Source organism: Bufo bufo, chromosome 9 (assembly GCF_905171765.1).
Source record: "Bufo bufo chromosome 9, aBufBuf1.1, whole genome shotgun sequence".
NCBI lineage: Eukaryota > Metazoa > Chordata > Amphibia > Anura > Bufonidae > Bufo > Bufo bufo.
In genome coordinates, this window is record NC_053397.1 from 84,447,308 (window position 1) to 84,467,065 (window position 19,758).

At 42.4% G+C, this 19,758-nt stretch overlaps 1 protein-coding gene across 1 annotated transcript in view; it reads right to left on the bottom strand.

Annotated features, from left to right (window-relative positions):
* Positions 1–3,934: 3,934 nt before the first annotated feature.
* Positions 3,935–19,758, bottom strand: part of ASPM (assembly factor for spindle microtubules) — an 86,062-nt gene continuing 70,238 nt past the window's right edge. The window contains exons 26-30 of the mRNA XM_040407564.1: positions 19,123–19,315; positions 18,864–19,018; positions 17,338–17,514; positions 12,726–12,901; positions 3,935–4,254 (exon numbers count right to left, since the gene is read on the bottom strand). Of these exons, the coding sequence (XP_040263498.1) occupies positions 4,152–4,254; positions 12,726–12,901; positions 17,338–17,514; positions 18,864–19,018; positions 19,123–19,315 (804 nt within the window). The 3' untranslated portion in view covers positions 3,935–4,151. The remainder of the gene's footprint in view (positions 4,255–12,725; positions 12,902–17,337; positions 17,515–18,863; positions 19,019–19,122; positions 19,316–19,758) is intronic.

Consider the following 19,758-nt stretch of genomic DNA (forward strand, 5'->3'; position numbering starts at 1 on the left):
AGATCAATCACACAAAACGGCTGTCCCCTCACACTGTCTGCTTGGCCTCCTCTGTTCTCTTACATGCAGAAGGCAGGGAGACCGGTGTGAAGCTACATTTCATAGAACTACACTGGAGAGTCAGTACACACAGATAGTATAGACAGGCAGTGTGAGTCGGGAGATTTACTAAACTGCAGCAAATCACTGTATACACTCACCTACTACTATCTGCACTCCTGGTCCTTTACATAGGGAAGACATTATATCTTCAACAGAATACCGTGATAAACAGGAACATGGAGGGAAGGAGGGGGCCTGTGAGCCACAGGAGAAATTTGATGTCAGGGAGAGACAGACCGAGTTCCTGATTACACATTAGAGCAAGGTGACAGCCCCAAGTGCAGCCCCATTAAAATGATCGGGTCCACATCAGATCCGCAAAAAAATAAAATAAATAATGCCACTAGCATTTTTATTCCCCGGTATCGAGATCCATCATAAGGTCTCAATACCGGGGAAAAACGCTTCCGTTTTGTCCCCATTGATTGTCAATGGGGACAAAACGTAACTGAACAGAACGGAATGCTCCAAAATGCATTCCGTTCCATTTGGTTGCGTCCCCATACTGGAGAGCAAACCGCAGCATTCTGTGGTTTTCTTTCCATCATGGGATGCGGCGCAAGACAGATCCGTCATCACCCACAATGCAAGTCAATGGGGACCAATTTGTTTTCTCTGACAATAGAAAACGGATCTGTCCTCTATTGGCTTTCAATGGAGTTCATGACAGATCCGTCTTGGCTATGTTAAAGCTAATACAACCGGATCTGTTCATAACGGATGCAGATGGTTGTATTATCAGTAACAGAAGCGTTCTTGATGAGCCCTGCCAGATCCAGCAAAAACGCTAGTGTGAAAGTAGCCCAATATGCAGATTAGATGTGGACCAACATACGGTCGTGTGCACGAGGCCTTAGGGCGTAACAAATTACAATACTAGAATACTGATGGTGAGTTAGCAATATACCGTATGTAAAATAAAAACCTGTAGTGCTTCTTTAAAAACATTGCATGAAGTTGGAAGACTATGGTAAGTATGATAGGGTATCTACAGAAGTGCATGGGCTTATTATGGTACCATACAACTGTGAGCTTGTACTAAGCTGTAATATGCTGTGTGAACCTATGGGGAAAGAATAACTAAAAGGATGGGTGTGAGTGGTCACCTGTAATATTTAACACATCAGTACTTCTCTACAACAATTATAGTCAAAGGCATCTAAGCTACAAAATGACAGTAGCCATAGCTTATACAGTATATGACCCTGGACATTTCACAAGTGAACAGGCCTATAGAAACCATGTTGAATTTTACTGTGTGACTTAAACATCAGTTTTCTGAAAACTAGTGCAGCGTGCTTTTATTCATCTGCCTTAGAAATATATCACCTCTAAGGCTACTTTCACACTAGCGTTCGGAGCGGATCCGTCTGATGTTTCATCAGACGGATCCGCTCCTATAATGCAGACGTTTGCATCCGTTCAGAACGGATGCGTCTGCATTATAACTTAGAAAATTTTCTAAGTCTGAAAGTAGCCTGAGCGGATCCGTTCAGACTTTACATTAAAAGTCAATGGGGAACGGATCCGCTTGAAGATTGAGCCATATGGTGTCATCTTCAAGCGGATCCGTCCCCATTGACTTCCATTATAAGTCTGGACGGATCCGCTCGCCTCCGCACGGCCAGGCGGACACCCGAACGCTGCAAGCAGCGTTCAGGTGTCCGCTCACTGAGCAGAGCGGAGGCTGAACGCTGGCAGACGGATGCATTCTGAGCGCATCCGCCTCCACTGAGAATGCATTAGAGCTGAACGGCTGCGTTCAGGACCGCTCGTGAGCCCCTTCAAACGGGGCTCACGAGCGGACACCTGAACGCAGGTGTGAAAGTAGCCTAATCTAGTTTTTAGAAATCTCCACACACAGCCATATTCACAAACGCCTTAAAAGGAACTTGTCACCTCCAACAAACATCCTAGGCCGGCAGCAGTACCTGAGAGTACAGGCAGATGAAGCAAAAGCTGTAAAAACGTTCCTTAATCCCCTGCCCGGCGCGCTTCTCTAGTCATGCTTGAAGTCACGGGGGCAGCGACCTGCTTCAAGTCACGGTAACCACGCCGCCCCCTTGCCTGCCCCTTCGCTGTAATTGACCGCTTATGCACGAGAGTTCAGCAAAGCCAGCCGAACTGCCGGCTGTCAGTCACAGCGAAGGGGCAGGGAAGGGGGCGTGGTTACCGTGACTTGAAGCAGGTCGCTGCCCCCGTGACTTCAAGCATGACTAGAGAAGCGCGCCGGCAGGGGATTAAGGAACGTTTTTACAGCTTTTGCTTCATCTGCCTGCAGGAAGAAAATGATAGTTAGAAACATGCTGCTGGCTACTCTCAGGTACTGCTGCCGGCTTGGGATATTTGTTGGAGGGGACAGGTTCCCTTAAAATAAAGTTTAAATTCAACCTGAGCAGAAATACAATTTCTTAGTGTATATTTAAAAATGTGTACATAGAAAATTGCACCATTTACCATGGGAAAAAAGAAACCAGGAAAGAGGACGGTGCTCGTAATCAGCAATACCAGTAACTGGTATTCATAACTGCACCAGTCTTAAGAGGTCCCTTTTATACAATGTTTTTGTATTCTTATTTTCATTGTAAAGTATTTGTAAATGTGAAGTCTTCCTTCTGAATGCAAATAAAGTCTTATCCTCAATGCACTTTGTTTTCTTCTACTTAATTGAATCTGTTTTCCGAGACTTAGGTCATCAGTATCTGATCGGTGGTGGTCGGACACCAGGAACCCCCACCAATCAGCAGTTTGAGAAGGCATTGGCGCTCCTGTGAGCCTCTCAGCCTTCTCTCTGCTCACTAAGCACGGCGCCGTACATTGTATAGTGGCTGTGCTTGGTACCACAGCTCAGCCTCATTCACTCTATGGGGCTGAGCTGTACCTAGACCATGTGACCGATGAACGTGTCATTGCTTTTCCAAGGGAAAGCCGAGTGCGTCGTTGCCTTCTCAAAACAGCTGATCAGCAGGGGTCCCGGGTGTCGGACACCCACCGATCAGATCCAAAGGATAGGTCATCAGAATTTAAGCAAGCAAACACCTATAAACAAGCAACAGCCTTTTTTTTTTTTAAAGAACCTTAATAGATAGTGCCATGTGCAAGCGCAGTCACCTTTCCAGTTGGGCAGTGGCTGCTGTAAATAGACTTTTCCCTGATGGAGTCTCCTCCTGTGTTTGATTATATATGGACCAAAAAATGTGGCTGGGCGATTACACCCCAATTAAATATTGTTTTCGTTTGAACGTGAGTATTGGTGGTTTACACGATCACAGGCCACGTTTTGTTGGCACGACGCCACCAGACTCTGCATAGGAGCAAGCAGCGGTACACAGCCAGGCTGTGAAGTAGCAGTTTGCAGAGCACATTGCAGCTTCAGCTCCTGATTGAAGAGGACTGGTAAACTACAATGCAAGTGGAGTGGGATGTGACGTTCTTGTGTGTAATACAGAGGAATGTCGACAGGAGGCAAAATTGCTACGTGATCCATTCAGTGCATTAGCAGCATAGTAAATGGTAGCGGTCTCAGATCCTGGAGAAATGTAAATGGTGGAGGTCTCCGAGCACTTCCAGAGAAATTTGACTGTTTGACAGCTTCGCAAATGCAATCTTCAAATCTTCAGTTAATGTACTGTATTTGTGTGAGCATTTCACATAGGAGTAATATATGGCTGGCTTTAGGGTTCCATGTACTAAAATGCTATTAAAAACAGGCATAACAGGCATTTATTTGCAACATTACTGCTCATCTTTCTAATGTCAGATTGTCACCAGTAAATGCAAAAATATTTTCTTTATAGATTTGAATTATAATGAAGACGTCTGCTGTTAAACACTGTACTTTATTGTACATTTTTAGCTGTACAGAAAGCTATTTACAGACACATATAATACACCAGCGTTTAGAAAGCTGTCTTTAGCAGCATAATACTTCTGAGATGAGAAAATGGCTACCAATATAACTTTTAAATTTTTTTTTTTTTACATTTAAAAAAATACCTAATTTACAATCTTAAAATCATTTCCTGGATCAATCCAGCTATTAGACAGGCTCAAATGGACAATCCAAAGGTCAACATCACCATCTGAATAGCTTTCAAAGGATCAACCACCTCACGCATGTTGTCTTTTCTCAGCACCCAATCAGGCTTTATTCTGTGAAGAGATTTCAGAAACGTTATGTAAAAAGATGAAAGATAGTTTTGAAGAAATTAGACACTGGCTATTATAAGCAGCCCCAGATAGGACGGTATTGACATGTCATCTAATGCTAGATAGACTGGATCCATAAACAGGAACAGACTGCACAGCGAGCTTGTAACCATGCAGTCACATAGGCCTGTACAGGCGCTGTATACAAAAGATGTTTTTTCTTTTTAAGGACATTTGCAAACCTGCTTTAACCCCTTAAGGACTCCGTCCTATTTCACCTTAAGGACTTGGCCATTTTTTGCAAATCTAACCAGTGTCCCTTTAAGTGCTGATAACTTTAAAACGCTTTGACTTATCCAGGCCGTTCTGAGATTGTTTTTTCGTCACATATTGTACTTCATGACACTGCTAAAATTGGGTCAAAAAAGTTAATTTTTTTGCATAAAAAAATACCATATTTACCAAAAATTTTGAAAAATTTGCAAATTTCAAAGTTTCAGTTTCTCTACTTCTGTAATACATAGTAATACCCCCAAAAATTTTGATGACTTTACATTCCCCATATGTCTACTTCATGTTTGTAGCATTTTGGGATTGATATTTTATTTTTTGGGGATGTTATAAGGCTTAGAAGTTTAGAAGCAAATCTTGAAATTTTTCAGAAATTTACAAAAACCAAATTTTTAGGGACCACTACAGGTCTGAAGTCACTTTGCGAGGCTTACATAATAGAAACCGCCCAAAAATGACCCCATTCTATAAACTACACCCCTCAAGGTATTCAAAACTGATTTTACAAGCTTTGTTAACCCTTTAGGTATTGCACAAGAGTTATTGGCAAATGGGGATGAAATTTGAGAATTTCATTTTTTTGCCTAATTTTCCATTTTAACCCATTTTTTCCACTAACAAAGCAAGGGTTAACAGCTAAACAAGACTGTATCTTTATTGCCCTGACTCTGCCGTTTACAGAAACACCACATATGTGGCCGTAAACTACTGTACGGGCACACAGTAGGGTGTAGAGTGAAAGGTGCGCCATTTGGTTTTTGGAGGGCTGATTTTGCTGGACTGTTTTTTTGACACCATGTCCCATTTGAAGCCCCCTGATGCACCCCTAGAGTAGAAACTCCATAAAAGTGACCCCATCTAAGAAACTACACCCCTCAAGGTATTCAAAACTGATTTTACAAACTTTGTTAACCCTTTAGGTGTTGCACAAGAGTTATTGGCAAATGGGGATGAAATTTGAGAATTTCATTTTTTTGCCTAATTTTCCATTTTAACCCATTTTTTCCACTAACAAAGCAAGGGTTAACAGCCAAACAAGACTGTATCTTTATTGCCCTGACTCTGCCGTTTACAGAAACACCCCATATGTGGCCGTAAACTACTGTACGGCCACACAGCGGGGCGTAGAGTGAAAGGTGCGCCGTATGGTTTTTGGAAGCCAGATTTTGCTGGACTGTTTTTTTGACACCATGTCCCATTTGAAGCCCCCCTGATGCACCCCTAGAGTAGAAACTCCATAAAAGTGACCCCATCTAAGAAACTACACCCCTCAAGGTATTCAAAACTGATTTTACAAACTTTGTTAACCCTTTAGGTGTTGCACAAGATTTAATGGAAAATAGAGATACAATTTCAAAATTTCACTTTTTTGGCAGATTTTCCATTTTAATATTTTTTTTCCAGTAACAAAGCAAGGGTTAACAGCCAAACAAAACTCATTATTTATGGCCCTTATTCTGTAGTTTACAGAAACACCCCATATGTGGTCGTAAACCGCTGTACGGGCACACGGCAGGGCGCAGAAGGAAAGGAATGCCATACGGTTTTTGGAAGGCAGGTTTTGCTGGACTGGTTTTTTTGACACCATGTCCCATTTGAAGCCCCCCTGATGCACCCCTAGAGTAGAAACTCCAAAAAAGTGACCCCATTTTAGAAAGTACGGAATAAGGTGGCAGCTTTGTTGGTACTAGTTTAGGGTACATATGATTTTTGGTTGCTCTATATTACACTTTTTGTGCGGCAAGGTAACAAGAAATAGCTTTTATGGCACGTTTTTTTTTTTTTGTTATTTACAACATTCATCTGACAGGTTAGATCATGTGGTAATTTTATAGAGCAGGTTGTCACGAACGCGGTGATACCTAATATGTATACCTTTTTTTTATTTATGTAAGTTTTATACAATAACTTCATTTTTAAAACCAAAAAAAGTTTTAGTGTCTCCATAGTCTAAGAGCCATAGTTTTTTCAGTTTTTGGGCGATTATCTTGAGTAGGGTCTCATTTTTTGCGGGATGAGATGACGGTTTAATTGGCACTATTTTGGGGTGCATATGACTTTTTGATCGCTTGTTATTACACTTTTTGTGACGTAAGATGACAAAAAATGGCTTTTTTTACACCGTTTTTATTTTTTATTTTTTACGGTGGTCACCTGAGGGGTTAGATCATGTGATATTCTTATAGAGCCGGTCGATACGGACGCGGCGATACCTAATATGTATACTTTATTTTTATTTATGTAAGTTTTACACAATGATTTCATTTTTGAAACAAAAAAAATCATGTTTTAGTGTTTCTTTAGTCTGAGAGCCATAGTTTTTTCAGTTTTTGGGCGATTATCTTGGGTAAGGTATGATTTTTGCGGGATGAGATGACGGTTTGATTGGTACTATTTTGGCGTACATGTGACTTTTTTGATCACTTTTATTACCTTTTTTGGGAAGTAAGGTGGGCAAAATTTCAATTTTCTCATAGTTTTTATTTTTTTATTTTTATGGTGTTCACCGTGCGGGGAAAGTAACATGACCGTTTTATAGATCAGGTCGTTACGGACGCGGCGATACCTAATATGTGTAGTGTATTTTATTTTTTTTTTATTTTTATTCAGTGATGAATGTTTTTTTTTTTATCTTAACTTTTTTCACTTTTTTTTACATTTTTGTGACCCAGACCCACTTGGTTCTGGAAGATCCAGTGGGTCTGATGTCTGTATAATACAGTACAGTACAATATATATTGTTCTATACTGTATTTTACTTACACTGAACAGATCTATGCTTTCAGCATAGATCTGTTCAGCACCATGGACAGCAGGACGCCTGAGCAGGCATCCTGTTGCCATGGGAACCTTCCCCGTCTGCTCAGAACTTCGCAGACGGGGAAGGGTAAGCACAGGGCTGAGGGGGGCTCTCTGGGGGCTCTCTCCCTCTCCATCGGGGGGCTGCAAAGGCACAGCAGCCCCCCGATGGAGAGGGAGGGAGCTCCCTGACCGACGACAGTTAACTTTTTCCATACAGCGGTCCGTACGGACCGCGGTATGGAAAGGGTTAAACAGCTGACATCTTCACAGATGTCAGCCGTTTATACCAGGGTGCCAGCAATGTGCTGGCACCCTGGTATAACCACTAGAAGCCAACGATCATTCATGGGGAGGCGGGCGGGGGATCGCGATCCCGCCTGCCGCACCGCCCGCCTCCCGCACCGCCCCCACCGCATGCGACACCCCCCCCCCCCCCCCCCCGCACCACCCGCCGGCATAAAATCGTGCAGGGGTGCAGGGGGGGGTGAAAAATATTGATTATAGGCACTCAAAAGTTTCTGATCCCCGCGGTCAGGGACCGCGGGCATCAGAAACTGCAAAAAGCGCAGCAAACCGCAGGTCTGAATTGACCTGCGGTTTGCTGCGATCGCCGACACGGGGGGGGTCACATGACCCCCCCTGGCGTTGTCACAGGATGCCGGCTGAAGGATTTCAGCCGAAATCCCGTTCCGTTTAACCCCTCGGGCGCCGGAATACTGAGTTCAAGCTAGGACGTACCGGTACGCCCTGAGTCCTTAAGGACTCGGGAAATAGGGCGTACCGATACGCCCTGCGTCCTTAAGGGGTTAAGGGAACCAATCACCATGAAAACGCAATGTAATCTACAGGCAGCATGTTATAGAGCAGGAGGAGCTGAGCAGATTGATATATAGTTTTATGGGAAAAGATTCCTTATAACTTTTAATTTATTCATTTAAATTCCTGTTCATTCTGGGCTTTGAAGTCAAGGAGGCGGTCCTATCAGTGATTGACAGCTATCTCTGTATACACAGTCATAGATGGAAGGCTGTCATCACTGATAGGACCGCTTCTCCTGGACTTCAAAGCCCAGAATGAGCAGCTATAAAATGTATAAAACACAAAAGTCGACTAAATCTTTTTCCCATACAACTATATAATCAATCTGCTAAGCTCCTCCTGCTCTACAACATGCACCTCGCGGCTCAAACACCCCTTATTGTTCTTTTAGATGCACTGAAGCAATAAAAATAATGGTGTACATACACTTTAAAGCATCACTCAGGGCAAACATACATACTTATGAAACAGGAAGTTAAAAGGGTTATCCGGGAATGAATACTGATGACCTATCCTCAGAATAGGTCATGAATATCGAGATCAATGGGGGTACAAAACCCAAAGGCAACCGCCAATAAGCTGTTAAAGAGGCCGGGCACTCCGTGAGCTCTGTCTCCTCTTCCTAGGCCATATGACATCGGTCATATGGCCTAATTTCAGCTTAACCCCATTTAAGTCAATAGGGCTGAGCGGCGATACCAAGCACAGCCATTATACAATATACAACACTGTGCTTGATAAGCACCCAGGAGACTACCAGAGCACCAGTGAGCCCTGCAGATTGCCAAAACAACTAATCGGTAGGGGTGCAGTGTGCCAGACTATCGATCAGACATTGTCCTATCCTGAGAATAGGCCATTAATATTTAAAGGATATGTACAACCTTTGGAGCCAATTTATTTTTTGCACTCATTGTTCTTTTTTAATTGGCCTTTATTAAAAATATGGAGTCCAAGCAGCATCTGAATTTTCTCCCTTCTGTCAGGCAGGGAGCTGACTGGCTCCTTATCTCTGCTCTCTGACCTTATCAACACTGATCAAAGCTCATCAATCTTTATTTTAGTGCTAAGAATGTGGCTTAAATAAGTGTTTATGACCTCTAAGTATTTTACAGATAAGGGTTACTAGGTGACCAGCACAAAGTGAAAGTATGCACACAGCTAGAAAAACAGTTAAGGGGTTATCAGAGATCTAAAATATACCCCCAATGCTCAGGCCCATTGTGTGGATTATACTTACCTGCTCCCCGGCACCCGCAACGCTGGTGGTGGTGGGGGGTTGGGAGCAGACTGCAACTGTGATATGCTGGTATACTGCACATAACTGCTGAAACCAAATCACTGTCCTCCATGGTCCACCACTGCAGACAATTATAGTTTGTAAACTAGCAGCGGCAGGAGGACTGGTGGCTCAGAGAATGGCGATGGAGAACTCATTTGAACCACTTAATAGTTTTTCAGGCATCGGACATTTCATGACGGATATTACAGTCTGGTGTAGCGTTTCTATTTAGTCCTATTTACATATAACAGAAGGTACTAGTGTTTAACCTCTTAAGGACACAGGGCATATCGGAACGAAGTGCCTGCTCAAATCATTGAGCAGGCACCTTGGGTCAATGCCGAGGGGGGTCCTGTGACACAAACCCCCCCCCCCCCAATCGGCAATCGCTGCGGATTAACCCCTTCTATGCCGCGTTTTGTGTTTGTGTTTGAGGGAGCGCATCGAGTCCCCGCGCTGCTTTGGCGGGGACTTGATATCTCTGAAGGCAGCCAAATGCCGTGCAGAGGCTGCCCAATGCCTTGCAAGGCATCGGGACCTGCCTTCTACAGGAGCAGAGGTGATCCAGCCTCAGGCTGGGTCTCCTAGGTAACCTGTTTGTGTACTACTCACTGTAGTACACGAATAGGCAAAGCATTACAATAGAAATGTATTGTAGTGCATTGCAGAGGGGATCAGACCCTCAAAAGTGATCAGAAATAAAAGAAAAGAAAAAGTTTAAAAAAATATTTTTAAATAAAAGTAATACAATTAATAAAGTAAAAAAAAAAAAAAGAAAATGCCCCTTTCCCCTTATTTTATAATAAAAAACAGAAAAATAAAACACACACATATTAGGTATCACCGCGTCCGCAATGACCGGCTCTATAAATATATTACATGATCCACCCTGTCCGATAAATACCATAAAAAGAAATATAAATAAAATAAAAACAGTGTTAAAAAAAAAAAGCAGTCACTTTACATCACAAAAAGTGCAACACCAAGTGATCAAAAAGGCGTATGCCCCCCAAAATAGTACCAATCTAACAGCCACCTCATCCCGCAAAAAATGAGACCCTACCTAAGCCAATTGCCCAAAAAATAAAAAACTATGGCTCAGAATATGGAGACACAAACATCTTTTTTTGTTTCAAAAATGCTGGTATTGTGTAAAACTTAAGAAAATAAAAAAAGTATACATATTAGGTATCGCCGCGTCTGTAAGAACCTGCTCTATGAAAATATCACATGACCAAACCCCTAAGATGAATACCGTGACAAATAAAAATGGGTGTAAAAAAAGCCATTTTTTGTCACCTTACATCACAAAAAGTGTAATAGCAAGCGATCAAAAAGTCATACGCACCCCAAAATAGTGCCAAACAGTCATCTCATCCCGCAAAAATCATACCCTACCCAAGATAATCGCCCAAAAACTGAAAAAACTATGGCTCTCAGACTATGGAGACACTAAAACAATTATTTTTAAAAAAAAATGAAAATCATTGTGTAAAACTTACATAAATAAAATAGTAGACATATTAGGTATCGCCGCGTCTGTAATAACCTGCTCTATAAAAATATCACATGACCTAACCCCTCAGGTGAATACCATGAAAAAATAAAAATGGAGTAAAAAAAAAAGCCATTTTTTGTCACCTTACATCACAAAAAGTGTAATAGCAAGCGATCAAAAAGTCATACGCACCCCAAAATAGTGGCAACTATTCAACTCATCCCGAAAAAAAATGAGCCCCTAACCAAGACAGTCGCTCAAAAAATAAATAAAACTATGGCTTTCAGAATGTGGAGACACTAAAGAATATTTTTTTTTGTCATATTTGATATCGCCGCGTCCGTGACGACCTGCTCTATAAAAATAACCACATGATCTAACCTGTCAGATGAATGTTGTAAATAACAAAAAATTAAAACGGTGCCAAAACAGCTATTTCTTGTTACCTTGCCTCACAAAGTGTAATATAGAGCAACCAAAAATCATATGTACCCTAAACTAGTACCAACAAAACTGCCACCCTATCCCGTAGTTTCCAAAATGGGGTCACTTTTTTGGAGTTTCTACTCTAGGGGTGCTTCAAATGGGACATGGTGTCAAAATACCAGTCCTGCAAAATCTGCCTTCCAAAAACCGAATGGCATTCCTTTCCCCGTGTGCCCGTACAGCAGTTTACGACCACATATGGGGTGTTTCTGAAAACTACAGAATCAGGGCCATAAATATTGAGTTTGGTTTGGCTGTTAACCCTTGCTTTGTTACTGGAAAAAATTGATTCAAATGGAAAATCTGCCAAAAAAAAAGTGAATTTTTAAATGTTATCTCTATATTCCATTATATCTTGTGGAACAACTAAAGGGTTAAAGTTTGTAAAATCAGTTTTGAATACCTTGAGGGGCGTAGTTTGTAAAATTAGAGGTCATTTTTGGGTGGTTTCTATTATGTAAGGCTCACAAAGTGACTTCAGACCTGGACTGGTCCTGAAAAAAGTGGGTTTTAGAAATTTTCAGAAAAATTTCAAGATTTGCTTCTAAAATTTTAAGCCTTGTAATGTCCCCAAAAAATAAAATTGCATTCCCAAAATGATCCAAACATGAAGTAGACATATGGGGAATGTAAAATAACAACCATTTTTGGAGGTAATACTATTATAAAAGTAGAGAAATTAAAAATTTGGAAATGTACAAATTTTTTCAATTTTTGGGTAAATTTGCTGTTTTTTTTTATAAAGTCATGAAGTACAATATGTGACGGAAAAAAAACTCTCTCAGAATGGCCTGGATAAGTAAAAGCGTTTTAAAGTTATTCACACATAAAGTGACACTTTATTTGCAAAATTTGCAAAAAATGGCCTGGTCCTTAAGGTGAAATGTGTGTCCGTAAGGGGTTAAGAGGGGGGGAATAAAACTTCCACAAAAATTAAAGACAATGGGGAGATTTAACATGAGGAGAATGTGTGTCCATTATGAGTCTGCATTGCCATAATTTGTGCCACATTTACTAAATGTTGACAATGTTTGATAAACTTGCTGCATCTTTAAGTATCACTTCTGTTTTAAGATTAGGGCTGCAGCTATCGACTATTTTTGTAATCGAGTATTCTATCGATTAATCGAGTACTCTAACAAAAAACGAACTAAAAGAATATTTTTCTTTATAAAAACCTCATCACCCCCCCGTCCCCCCCGTCCCCTGTGGCAAAGGCATTGATAAACGTGCCCCATATTTCCATTTCATCTCGTAATGGTCAGCCTAGTCAATGGGGAATATAAAGAACCATACCTTGAAACAATTCTTGTACGCACTGGTGTTGCTTGGATTGAAATGTTCCCATAGTTTTGAGAACTGTTCATGAGCTGATGTCGGATGTTCCTTGCAGTGTCTATCTTGTGTTTTCGGGCAGTTAGTTTATAAATGCTACAGATACGGTCTACAGCTTTAGGTATAGCACACATTTCCTGAGGGAAGGGAGGGGAAAAAAAAAGACAATTCAGTGGATTTAGATGCCATTATGTAAAGACTTACATTACTCTTACCGGTAATCGTTTTTTCCCTTTAGCCTCCACAACGGCAGTAAACATGGAGAGATTATCCCGCCTTCTCAGGGACAGGAAACAGCTTTGTGGATCAGCCCATATAAGGCCCCCTCCCTCTTACCTCTCCAGTTAGTAACCTAGTACTCAGAGATAAATGCAAGGAAGGTTTAATAAAGAACAAAGTAACAAATATCAGAGCCAGTCTGCTCTAACTTAGAAGAACATATATTTCATCAATAGAATATACACATAAGTATTTATACGTATTAAATAATGTATATCTATATATAGTAGATTTTTTTTTTTTTTTTTTTAGGGGGGGAATTCCTCCTGCCGTTGTGGAGGCTAAAGGGAAAAAACGATTACCGGTAAGAGTAATGTAAGTCTTTTCCCTACGCCTCCACAACGGCAGTAAACATGGAGGAAGTAACATAGGATAACAGCCTAGGGTGGGACAACTGCAGATAGGACCCTCCGCCCAAAGGCTAAATCCCTATTTGCAGAAACATCTAATCTGTAATGTCTAAAAAATGTACATGGATTGGACCATGTGGCTGCACGGCAAATGTCCTCTAAGGAAGCTGAAGCACCCTCGGCCCAGGATGTGGCTAGGGCCCTGGTAGAGTGAGCTTTGAGAAACGGTGGAGGAGGAACACCCTCTGTCTGGTAGGCTAGATAGATACAGGACTTGATCCATCTTGATATTGAAGTCTTGCTGGCCGCTTTTCCCTTCAACATGCCCAGGTATTGAATTAGAAGTTGATTAGTCTTCCTAATCTCCTTAGTGGCTTCCAGGTATTGGAGGACACATCTCCTGACGTCCAGGTTATGAAGAAGTCTCTCTTTTTCGTTCTTTGCCTGAGAACAAAAGGAGGGAAGGATAATTTCCTGTTGGCAGTGAAATTTTGAGACTACCTTCGGAAGGAATTCTGGAGCATGTTTTAGCGTGATCCTGTCGTCTGAAATGGAAAGGTATGGAGGCAGGATAGAAAAGGCTTGTATTTCGCCTACTCTTCTGGCCGTAGTGATGGCTAGCAGGAATGATGTCTTAAGAGTAAGAATTCTTAAGGGTATATCTGTGATTGGCTCAAATGGAGGGTACATAAGCTTGGACAGTACCAAGCTTAAGTCCCAAGGAGGCACTAGGGATCTTAACCTAGGGCGAATCCTGACGGCCGCCTTAAAAAACCTTTTTATTATTTCCATGTTAGCCAGTTTACAGTCCATAAATACACTCAAGGCTGCTATCTGAACTTTTAGTGTACTTACTGCGAGGCCTTTATCCAACCCTGCTTGGAGAAAGTCCAGTATGAGGGACATCTGAGGTTCTCCTGACGGGTCGTATTTATCCTTCCCGAAGAGCAGAAAGGATTTCCAGGCCCTTAGATATATTTTCGAGGTGACCGGTTTCCTACTAAGAAGCAAGGTGGAGATCACTTTCCCGGAGAAACCTTTTTTCCTCAGGATGTTTCTTTCAGCCTCCAGGCCGTCAGACGGAGTTGGGTGACTTGAGGATGAGAAACCGGACCCTGAAGTAGAAGGTCTGGGCGAGGAGGGAGGATCCAGAATTCTTCTCCTGCTAGAATCTTCAGGATCGGAAACCATGATCTGCGGGGCCAAAATGGAGTGATCAGGATGATTCGTACTCTTTCTTCCAAAATCTTTGCTATGACCCGCTGTATGAGGGAGAATGGTGGGAATGCATATAACAGGACTGGTGGCCAGGGTACCGAGAGCGCATCCACCTTTAAGGGTTGATCTTCCACTGCCAGAGAGTAGAAATTCGGAACATGTTTGTTTTTTCTTCTGGCGAACAGGTCGATCTTCGGCGTTCCCCACCTGGAACAGATCTGCTTGAATACCTGAGGGTTTAGTATCCACTCTCCTGCGTTTAGCTGGTCCCGGCTGAGGAAATCCGCCACCTGATTCTCTTTCCCTCTCACATGGGCTGCTGAAAGGGACTGAATATTCTTTTCTGCCCAACTGAAGATTTTTCTCACCACCAGGGCTAGCGATAGCTTTCTTGTGCCGCCCTGTTTGTTCAGGTACTCCACTGTTGTAGAGTTGCCCGACAAGATCTTTACATTCCTCTGCAGGAGGGAGGGTGTAGTTTGTTGGCTTATCTCCCCCGGACGAGGGTTCTCCATATATCTGTCTGGTGGGCAGGTTTTTAACTCTAGACTGTACCCCTTTTTTATGACTGACAGAACCCATGGAGAGGCCTGGATATTTACCCAGGCAGGATAGAATTGGGACAGTCTTCCTCCCACTACGCTTTGGGCGTCATTGAGTAGAGGTGTGGGCCGATTTGTCAGGGTTAAACAGGAACCCTCTGCCTTTACCCCTATTGGACTGCCAGGCTGGTCTAGTGTCCCTTCTGTTTTGGTCCGGCCTACCCCGGTTCTGGGACCGAAAGGACCGCCTTTGTTGAAAAAATTTTGATTCTGTAGGAAAGCCCTTTTTTCTATCTGAAGCTTTCTCTAGAATGTCGTCCAAGGCCGTACCGAACACCCTATCTCCCTCACATGGCAGAGTGCACAGCTTGTTCTTGGAGGCTGTGTCACCGGACCAGGTGCGTAACCATACTGCTCTTCTAGCAGAGTTAGAGAGGGCAGCAGATCTGGCTGAAAGCTTCACTATGTCTGCTGACGCGTCTGCCATAAAATTAGCGGCCTGTTTTAGCATAGGTATAGAAGCTAGGATTTCTTCTCGTGGAGTGCCTGACTCTAGATGTTCCTCCAACTGTCCCAACCAAAGGCCCAGGGTTCTCGCCGTATAAGTTGCAGATATCCCTGGTCTTAGAGTGGCCGTAGAGGATTCCCACATCTTTTTAAGGAGGTTTTCACATCTTTTGTCCATCGGATCTTTCAGAAGGCCGAGGTCTTCAAATGGAAGGGCAGTTTTTTTGGAGATTCCTGCTACTGGGGCATCTACTTTAGGGGTCTTATCCCAGGCCACAGAATCTTCTTCCGCGAAAGGGTATTTTCTCTTTAACCACTTAGAGGCGGATTGTTTTTTCTCAGGGTCTCTCCATTCTGAGTGTATTAAAGCCCGGATGTTAGGGTGGACGGGAAAGACTCGTTTTTTCTTGTCCCCTAATCCAGCAAACAATTGGTCCTGTACTGAAAGGGGTTCTCTGGGCTCTTCCAGGCTTATTGTAGCCCTAATGGTTTTCAGTAGGGAATTCGTCTCCTCAACTGAACAGAGAGGTTTACCGCCTGCTTGATCTGAAATATCCGAGTCAGACCCAGAGGAAATTTCACCTTCATCCAGGTCAGAGTCCTGCACATTAGAGACTATGGCTCCTGAGGTAGATGGTCTGGGAGACAATGTAGATAACTTAGCTTCTACAGCTGCACCCACTTCTTCTCTGATTATGGTTTTCAGACTTTCAATTAAAGATGGGGTCTCCTCTGACACAACCTTGTCACAACACTTTTGGCACATAGATTTCTTGTATGTACCAGATAGCGATTTCTTGCACATTACGCATTTTTTCTTCAAGGGTGGATCCTTTTTTGAGGATTCTTTACCCTGAGAGACACAAAATTGGAGAGGAAAGTTTTATCCTTAGTCTCTAAAGAGAAGGGTAAAGAACCACCACCAAGGAGACCCCCATACAGGATAAGGCACCCTGTTATTTAGTAATGGGAGGAGGCTTACCGGGCTAGAGGGCCTGGAGGAATCTGTGGGCCGCCTGGGCGAATCGTCAGCTTGCTGGGACATTCTCGGGAGAAGAGCGCAGGAGCTGCCTGGAACGCCGGCAGCCGCGCTCCTTTACTTCCTGGTTCCCACTGATGACGACATTATGCTCCGCCCCCCCCCCCGCGTCACGCGCCGGCCTCCGACGTCACATAGAATTCAACTGCCGGCGCGCGCGCATAGGGGAAATGTGTGGGGAGCGCTCCCAGGCCCAGGAACGCTCCCCCGGCTCGCAGAAACAGGGCCGGTCCGCACTGGACGCGGGTCCAAAGCCCGGGGTGGCCAGCAACGCTGGGCTTAAACCACAGGGAAGGAGGAACTTCTTGCAGAGTTCCGCGACCCTATCCCCTGCCTCAGCCCTCCGGCCAGAGCCGGGATAACAAACCGAAAAGGCTGGGCGCGTGACTGATCCGGCAAGTCCTGACCTTCTGAGGGACAGGAAAACAACTGGAGAGGTAAGAGGGAGGGGGCCTTATATGGGCTGATCCACAAAGCTGTTTCCTGTCCCTGAGAAGGCGGGATAATCTCTCCATGTTTACTGCCGTTGTGGAGGCGTAGGGAAAAATGGCAACTTCCTTAAAATACATAAAAAGAATCTACATTCAGGTGAAGGACGGCAGTGAACACAATACAATCCCTTTACACCAGGCACCTACCCGAGCTCTCAGGGAGTTCAGTGCAAAGATTGCCAGAAGACAGCAGGTTTTTGTAAAAATGCTGCCCCCTTTATCGGATACTTTGTCTCCAGCTTTCTCCCTGTAGATTTGCATCAAATCAAGAAGAGTTTCCACAGAATTCTCCACCTCGTAGACTGCAGATACAGTTTTTTCATACTGTGGATGAAATGAAAATGGAATTCCAGGTTTGGGCTTTTTAAACATGATTGTGTGTGAAAACTGTGGTCCTCCTAACCATGGGTGAAAATATATTATATTATATAAATATATTATATTATATATATATATATATATATATATATATATATATATATATATATATATATATATATATATATATATATATATATATATATATATATATAATTTATTTATTTTTTTCACCCATGGTTAGGAGGACCACAGTTTTCACACACACACATATATTCATTTTATTTTTAAATGATAGCGACACGTTAATGCTGCAAAAACTAACCTACACTGCTTACAGGTTCACTGTCATTTCAAAAAACTTTGCATAAATTAATAGCATGGTCAAATATAAGTATTTGTAATATATCAAAGCTAACATTCTCTGCTGAATCTGTCTTGAAACACAAGATGGCCTACTAGCTGATTGAAGGTCCAGGTTACATGCTGTACATAGAAGTTTATAGAAAAGGGAGGATGGAGGAACTGCAGACAGACACACAGACAATGCTGCCCACTGATGTCTATGGAGAAAGGAGCGATGATGACGACATGAGAGATGCTAGAGGGAGAAAAGGGTATTTTTCTCTGATAAGATATATTACAAAGTTTGTACATTAATTTGTACTATTGATTTATGTAATATTTGTTGAAAGTACAGTAACCATTTTAAAGGGAATCGGTCACCAGTTGGTGTTCTATGGGAATATAAACTAGTGACAGATCCCTTCACCAAAATTTTGGGACGCTTTCTTTAACTGACATTTTACTAAAAACCTGTACTGAACAGCTCCAGCGCATGCCAATGAGTCCTGAATATTCAGGAGTTCCTTATTCTCTCCGCCCAATGTAGCTGGGCACAAATAAAACTGTCAGTCAGCTTTCCCTGCCTCCTGTGACTACCAGCTCAGAAATATCAGGAGTCAGTGACATGCATCAGAGCTATTAGAACCTAGCAGCATAACTGGTGACAGAGTCCCTTTAAGGACTGCTACTATCGGGCAGATGCATCAGTGTATTTGTGCTAGATTTCTGTCGTAAATACTTTGAAAAAATATAGCCTTTGAACCCAAAAGAAACTTCTGAAGGCACTGCATATACAGTACATTTAAAAAAAATTGGAGAATTAGACAGGGTTTGGACTCTTGTGGAGCGCAACCAATTTATAGAAGTTCTCCAACCTTTAGTACTTCTATGAACCTGGAGCACACATCACTGAAGGAGAGCCTGGTGCTCAGTTTATACAGTGTACCAGTATGATTACCCTCTGTATACAAACATAGCTTGGACAATAAGATCTTTACTTCTATCCTTACCTTTGAAAGGTTGAGCAGCACCTGAATAGACAGCTTGATCACTTCCATGCAGGGAATGCTTCGGTTGCAGCTACGAATGAGGGTAAATATGGTCTTTACAGCTCCACTCTGCGCCATGTTCTCGCAGCAAACAGAGGACAGTCTGGTGGCAACTTCTAAAGGAGCATTAAAAGATACAAGCGTGCAGCATGTAAGCATTACAAGGTCCTAATGAAACATCTTAGAAGATAGATCTTGTTGTTGGAAAGTAGAGTCTCACCAAGATGCTGCAAGGCAGCCAGGATGAAGGAGAGGTGTTTGTAGGTCAGCAGGTAATTCACGGCAACCACTGTTCTGTTACAAAGTCTATCTTCATCTTTCATTTGTTCATTTACTTTTTGTAGACGCATCCGCAGCTTTTTCACAGCTTTGTTATCCTGCTTTTTCCTTAACTGATGACCTCTCCAGAGAGCCTACCAGAAAAATGACAAACCACATTATTGAAGCAAGTGTAATAGTTTACAATACTTCAATACAGCATTTAATAATCTGGTATTTCTGACAATCTGGCACAGATCTGGAATATACTGTTTTGTCTATTTGATAATCCAGTTTATAGGAGGCAAATCCAGCCAAAAAGAAAATGTAAATACCTTTGTGACAGGTTTTTCCCACATGTGTGAAAATGTCATGACAGAATAAAAAATAAAAAATAATTGTAATAAAAAAAAAAAAAATCACTTCATTTGTAAATTTATTTTTCACTCTAGCATGGGTAGTTTGTAACAAAATAAATGATAAAAAAAAATATAAAAAAATTCGCCCTATAAGACGCACCTAGGTTTTAGAGGGGGACAATAAGAAATTTTTTTTTTTTTATTACACCTCAGGTCAGACCACCAGACGCCCAATGTTA